Source organism: Microtus ochrogaster, linkage group LG4 (assembly GCF_000317375.1).
Source record: "Microtus ochrogaster isolate Prairie Vole_2 linkage group LG4, MicOch1.0, whole genome shotgun sequence".
Taxonomy (NCBI): Eukaryota; Metazoa; Chordata; class Mammalia; order Rodentia; family Cricetidae; genus Microtus; species Microtus ochrogaster.
The window spans coordinates 47,944,255-47,951,179 of record NC_022030.1 but is presented as its reverse complement, the minus strand read 5'-3'; the positions used below and the strand labels follow the sequence as shown (position 1 = coordinate 47,951,179).

The window sequence follows — 6,925 nt, the reverse complement described above, 5'->3', positions numbered from 1 at the left end:
ATTTTCAAATTTTATGTGTATGAGTGTTTGCCTGTTTGTGCATCACTTTTTGTGTGTGTATGGTGCCTATGGAAGCCAAAAGAGGGTTATCAAATTTCCTGAAATTGGAGTTACAGGTGTTTGTTAGCTACCATGTGGGTGCTGGGAACTGAACCTGGGTCCTCTGGAAGAGAGGCCAGTGCTCTTAACCTGTGAGCCATCCTTCCCTCTCTCCTTTGAACACATTTTGATGAATACATTCACTGTTAGGAAGGAACAACCTTAGCAAGGATTATCTGAAGATTTTCTTTGAAACCTCTTTATGTACAAAGAACAGAATGGCTCGTGTATTGATTTCACGTGATTCTGAATTTTTTCCCAGAATATACATGTAAGTAATTTCTTTGATAAGAAATATATGCTGTGTGCAAGAGGAAAGGGCTATTTCTCTTGTTATTCTCAACCCATCTGCTATTAAGAACACTTAGGATTTAAAGAATGCTTATTGTGTCACTAAATTGTGAAGGTCTACAGTTTTGTATCCATTCCATCTTTTTTTATTATTTATTTATTTATTTATTTATTTATTTATTTATTTATTTATTAAAGATTTCTGCCTCCTCCCCACCACTGCCTTCCATTTCCCTCTCCCTCCCCCAATTAACTCCCCCTCCCTCATCAGCCTGAAGAGCAGTCAGTGTTCCCTGCCCTGTGGGGAGTCCAAGGACCTCCCACCTCCTTCCAGGTCTAGTAAGATGAGCATCCAAACAGCCCAGGCTCCCACAAAGCCAGTATGTGCAGTAGGATCAAAACCCAGTGCCATTGTTCTTGACTTTTCAGTAGTCCTCATTGTCCGCTATGTTCAGCGAGTCCAGTTTTATCCCATGCTTTTTCATTCCATCTTGATTAAAGGTCAGAGAGTTCAAACCTATTCTTTCTCCTCAAGGATGAACAGCAGAACGTTTGACCAAAGGTGTGGCTACTGGATGCTTTGCCCCTCAAAAGTCAGACAACGGGATGTTTAACTTAGGGTGAGGTTACTGGGTGCTTTGAGATGTAAGGAGGTTATTATGCTTGTTTATTCTTTGCATCCTGGGAGTCTTGTGCCTTCCCCTTTTGATTGGGGCATAGAAGGACTGTGAGCAATGAACTCGTGGCTTTTTGTATTCACTGGAAGCTTCCCAACTCTATCTTCTGTCTCTTTTCTATTTCTTTACTCAACCTGCACTCCCCTTATCAGGAACGTATGGCCAAGTTGGGCTGGACCTGATACTAAATAGGCAACCCTCAGAGAAACCAAATAAAGACCTAAATAAGCCTGCTTGAAATATGATACCCATTTCAAGGCATTTTATATATATTTAACTGAGCAATGTACAGTCAGGGACTTCTGGAAGTCAGGCCCTGTAATGTTATCTTACTTTTATATTGTTGGAATGGGGACAGGACAACCTTAGTTTTAAGTCACCAAGTTCTATAATCCAGTCTTCGGTTTAAATTATTTTCATATCTAGTATTCATCACATATTTCTGTATTCACAAGACCACAGAGGACAGATGGATCTTTGTCAGGCTACCTTTTGACTGATCTATAACTTCTACACAGTAAGGGAACATAGTGTTTGAGAATTCTTTCTGTTGTCTTTGGAATTTGCCTAGTTTGGCTTCTATAAGTTGTTTAATTATGATATGAATTACAGGAAAATATTGTTCAAGTCCTACCTCTGGTATTTGTTTAGAAGTTTCTCCCTTCTGGAGTTCTGAATATGCATTCCTTGTTATCTTGTAGCTCTACGGTGGTTGCCAATGATTTTAGAATCCTAAGGTTTGGCTTGGTTTTACTAATTCTCAACCCCTGGCTTTCTTGCTTGCTGTGTGGCTTTCAAAGTCTCTGAGAACTTCAATTTTCTAATTTGAAGGCCGGGTGCAGTGGCCCTATGGGTACTCTTCCAGGAAAGGGGTTCCCTTGTTGTATGTTGACCTAGGTCAAAGGAGTTTACTAGCTTCGTGGGCAGTAGTTTTGGGAACTGCTTTAGCTCTCAGTGGTCTCACAGGAACGACTTTAAAACTGATGGTAAATATGCATTAGAAACCAGCTCCTACAATGAGACACTAAGTTACTGAGTGACTGGAATCATCAAAATAACAAAAGAAGCTTCTCACTTTCAATGAGTTAAAACAACTCACATTTCAAAACAGACATCAGAAATGTTTTGAGTTTTTCTCTGGCAGTCCCATAATTCCTTGTAAGTTTCATTTCTGCCTTGAGAGAGATGTTTTTGGCTTATCTCACAAGGTCACTATGACTTGGATAGTCTTAGTGCTTGAAGTGTCTTGTCATCTGTGGCTTTTGGGAGTCAACCCAGGTTGTCTAATAAGAACATCACTTATTTGGACCTCAAACCCAGGTCTTTGTACTCTCTGACCAAATAGAGCATGTAAAAATAATTTACATTTCACAGAACAATGTAACAATTTTACCTTGGGTTCATCTTTCTCTCTTTCTACTGTTTGATCAATAAGAATCTTAGTAAGCTTAACCACTTTCTGCGATCCTATTTTGGCTGCTCAGTAGTGTGTCTTGGTAGGTGTCAACTGTTTCCCAGAGCTTTCTGAGAGCCCATGACATGCTCCTAGGCTGTATGGGTTCCTAGGAGCAGCTTCAGTTTGTCTCTGTACTTGACCCACTGTGGGCATTTGAGTAAAGAAAACGCTTCTCAGGCTGCCGCCTGTCGCTCTCAGTTCTGGATTCCCTCTGAGGAGCTGTCAAACTTCTTTCCCTTCTTGAGCTTAGAGGAAGGTTATGTTTGTTTGGTTGTTTTTAGCATGCTCTTTGGCAGTGTGTACTACAATGAGTGGATAATGTGTGTTTAGGGTTGGAATCTACTACATTCGTGACCATTTGAGTACATGGTTTCTGTATGCCCTGTTTGTTGCTGCCTTGTCTAGGAAACAAGTGGGTAGAGTTGTAAGAAAGGGCAAAAGTAGAGTGGCACCCATGTGCAGACACAGGAGGTGGGTACTCTACACACACACACACACATGCACACACACACACACACACACACACACACACACACACACACACACACACATTGTGGGTGCACATGAGCACTGTAGCTTCCAGATTGAGTTCCCATTCATTTCTAGTTTAGAGTCAGGATGATACAAACAAAACCCTCTATCTGATAATGGTTTTGTGGTAAGCATGGGAATTGATTGTAACAGGTTTTCTTTATCTTTGTGTGTAACTTGGAGGTCTTCAGTCATGGCACCTCTCTCATTGAGTTCTTTCTTTAAGTTATAGTTTATAGTTTCACTAGATTATCCACTGGCAAGGATTAGCGTTTGGGGGTCGGGAAGGAAACCCTAAAGGTTAACAACAGTGCTGAGATGCTTACCTGAGTAGCATCAATGCATTCTTTGCTTACCCAAAGCCTCTGGGTGTAGAAAGAAAGCCAAGGCTATTGTCACTCTCTCATTTATCTGTTTGGGAAAGTTTGTTACTCATACTTAGTGCATAGGACCTATGTGTTTAGAAATAGGCATTCTTTTTTTTTATAGTAGAAAATCTATAATAGAATTCCATAATAGACAATCCACATGGCTTTCTGCTTTTGTTGCTAAGCCTGGGGAATAGTGGTGGGTGATATTATTGCCTCTGAAGAATACACACACACACACACACACACACACACACAGAATAGGAACATAGTATTCAGAACTAGAAAACCTCATTCATTTGGTCTCTGCTGACATAAATTTATAATTATTATTTCAGATCCTGAAAGGAATGAAAGATATTTCTGGTTAATTATGGAAAAACAACTTACTTAATGAATGATTAAAGTAAAAACTAACTTATCCAGAAAGGAAGGGCATTTAAATATCAATGATATTTAATTGCCACCACTATTCCCCAGGCTTAACAACATCTGGTTGAAATTTTACCAGGAGCAAAGAAAAAGGAATGACCTTGAACCTGGAGTTTACTTACTTCAAATCTTGACCAAGTTTTTGACTGGGGATCAAAAGCATCATTGCTAGATCAATGCGATGGTAATATGTTCTTAAGTATGCTCTTGGACTTTTGATTAGGTGACAACGTTGTGAGTAAATGGGCCCATTTCTATAAATCAGCTTCCTCTAGATTTTTAGTAGACTGGCAGCCAGATTTTGCTTAATCTCCATCACAATCCAATGCTACTTCTTAGGGTCATTTGGCAGCTGCTGTTCTGAATAACTAACCCTAAAGTCTTAGGACCTCTCCCATAATAGCTCCTCTAAGTCCTTCCGTATTGACTTCTTTCCTCTGCAGACAAATAGCAGAAGGAACAGACTCCTTCAGAGTGACTACATGAACATGACGCCCCGGAGACTCGGGCCCACACGCAAGCATTACCAGCCCTATGCTCCAGCGAGAGACTTCGCAGCCTACCGTCCCTGACAGGGACCCCTATCCAGAAGCCAGCCGGCTGGTGCCCCTCCACCTGCTCAACACCACTGCTCTGGATAGGAAAGGACTGTCTCATCTTCAGCCGGCCACTTTGGACCTCTCCTGGGTCACCTTTGCTAATTGTTTTGGAGTGTCTAGATCCAACATCACCAACATCTGGAGACTCTGGAATGAATTCAAAGAAACTTTTATGGCAGGTTAAATTCTGCATGCCTTGACCCATACTCAAGCTTAGTATATTTATTGACTTAAAGTTAGAGTAGAGAAAACAAAAAAGCAAGAGGATTCATTCAGCTGTGGAAGTCCATTTTCAGGCTGCATTGAGCCTGGTTCGTGTCTCACTCACTGGCTCATTTCAGTCATGTGAAGTGTGACAGCTAAAGATGTCTTAGATGGAGTAGAAAGGCCAGAGCAGCCTTCTCTTAGCTAAGCTGGTGTTTAATGTGGGGAAAGGGTACAGTTACAGAGCATAGGCTGAAGTATTTGAAAATAACTAAAACACTGTTTCCCACCCACAAAATGAGCCACTTAGTTCCATCTTTAGTGTTTTTCTGTTAGTTTAGGAAGATGTAGACACATATTTAATGAATTCTGACCACTTTTAATCACTTTGACCAGTGGAATGCCCTCAAGGCACCCCCAGGGTTTGCTTTTCTCATTCCTTGTCATGGGAATTCAGTATTATTAATAGTCACAAGATGATTTCAAAACTAAACAGCCCTCCCACACCAGGAAGCATGTGAGAGGAAATAAGGTCACTATATATATCCTGAATGCTGTGGAGGATTATCTGTTTAGTAGCTTGTTCCAGGCAAACCATTTAAACCATGGTTTCCTTGTTGTCTTTGTTGGGACCTGAAGTGGAGTACTGAAATTGCATCTATAGAGTGCTAGTCATGATACTGTGAAAAGGGGATATTAGCATTTAGTAGGCAGTAAGGATGAGTTCCAGGGAGTTTCCTCTGAGGAAGGGGATGAGGAAACTCTTGGTATGTACTCAAGAGATGGATGTTTTCAAGACTGCATCTTAGAGAGCCCTGCTATGTGTTCCTTTAGACTCAAAAGTTTAGAGGCAATGTATTTGCGCCAGGGCTCAGAACTGCAGAATTTTGTGAGCCCAGCTGCTTTGTACCTTGTGGATTCATTGACATGAAAAATCATTCTGGTCTGTGTCTTTAGGGACATCAAAGTTCTCATGAGCATCTACAAACATTTTTTTTTTCTTTGCTTCCAGTTTGGGTCAACTGGAAAACATCTATGAACCTTAAAGGATGAGTCTATAGCCATCTTTGCATTTGTTTAATGCTTTGAATTATTCAGAGGTTTTAGAGCCCAGTAGGCCTGGTAAAAATCTCTTTACTAGTTGAATGGCCTCAGGCAAATTACTGTTCATCTAAGACTACGATTCCTCAACTGTAAAATGAACATAATGAAACTTGCTGTGATCCTCCTGCCTCTACCTCCCAAGTGTTGGGATTTCAGGAGCTTACAATCATGCCCATCTTGTAATATAAATTTATATCCAAACTCATGAGGATCTCTCAGCTTCAATAATTTTCTAGCCAATTAGAATATTTCTCTTGCAATCAAACATAAGGCATTTCCCCCTACTGCTGTCTTTGTATATAAAGAAGTCTTTAAACATTATTTTTAAATATCATGAGGAGGAAGGGATAGGAATCTTTTCATTCTAGACAAATGACATTGTGCTCTGATAGATTTTTTTTTTAAGTTGGCTTCCACTCTGTGCCTTTAGTTAAGCCAGCAAAGGCCAAGATCAGCCTGACTTGTGTGACGAAAGACTGCTGGCTTGACCCTGGCGCTTGTGATCACAGCCAGACTTTGACAAGTGGCATTCTTGAATCAAAGTTACAAAATTATATTTGAAGATGACATCACTGGAGAGTTTTTAGAAAGGGCAAGAGCAAATAACAAACACTTTTTTAATGGAAAGATTTAATCTTTGGTAATCAATAACTTTATTTTCTTACTGGAAAAGGACTGAAGGTGAATCATACCCAAGATTTCTCATAACTCTCTGAAAAGAACCAAAGTACAGGAGTCATTGATGTTTCACTATTGAAATGAACCAACAAATGGTTTAAAAACACTGGTTTAGAGTAATGCTTTTTGCCATTTTGGATGTAGTGTTTATGAGGAAAACTGTGTCATTTGCTGCTATTATTGCAAGAGTCTTGAAATTAAAGGTGTGCCTTTAATTTTTAATTGTGAGGTCACCTGTTTGGGATTGAGCATGCCAATTTAAAGAGGCCCGGTGTACCTTATATCTGCATCCAATGATAAAATAACCACACTAACATGTGCCTGTTTTTTAATCTCATGCTTTAATGTTGTCCCCAGGACGGTTATGCAATGAATCTGGAGAAATTTTGCTATTTGAAAGAGTGTATCATAAATCTTTTTACATCTCTTTATTCTCTCTCTCTCTCTCTCTCTCTCTCTCTCTCTCTCTCTCTCTCTCTCTCTCTC

At 40.1% G+C, this 6,925-nt stretch overlaps 1 protein-coding gene across 1 annotated transcript in view; it reads left to right on the top strand.

Annotated features, from left to right (window-relative positions):
* The window catches only part of Cd28 (CD28 molecule), a 10,178-nt gene extending 5,752 nt beyond the window's left edge, over positions 1-4,426 (top strand). The window contains exon 4 of the mRNA XM_013351633.2: positions 4,298-4,426. Within this exon, the coding sequence (XP_013207087.1) occupies positions 4,298-4,426 (129 nt within the window). The remainder of the gene's footprint in view (positions 1-4,297) is intronic.
* The last annotated feature ends 2,499 nt before the right edge of the window (positions 4,427-6,925 follow it).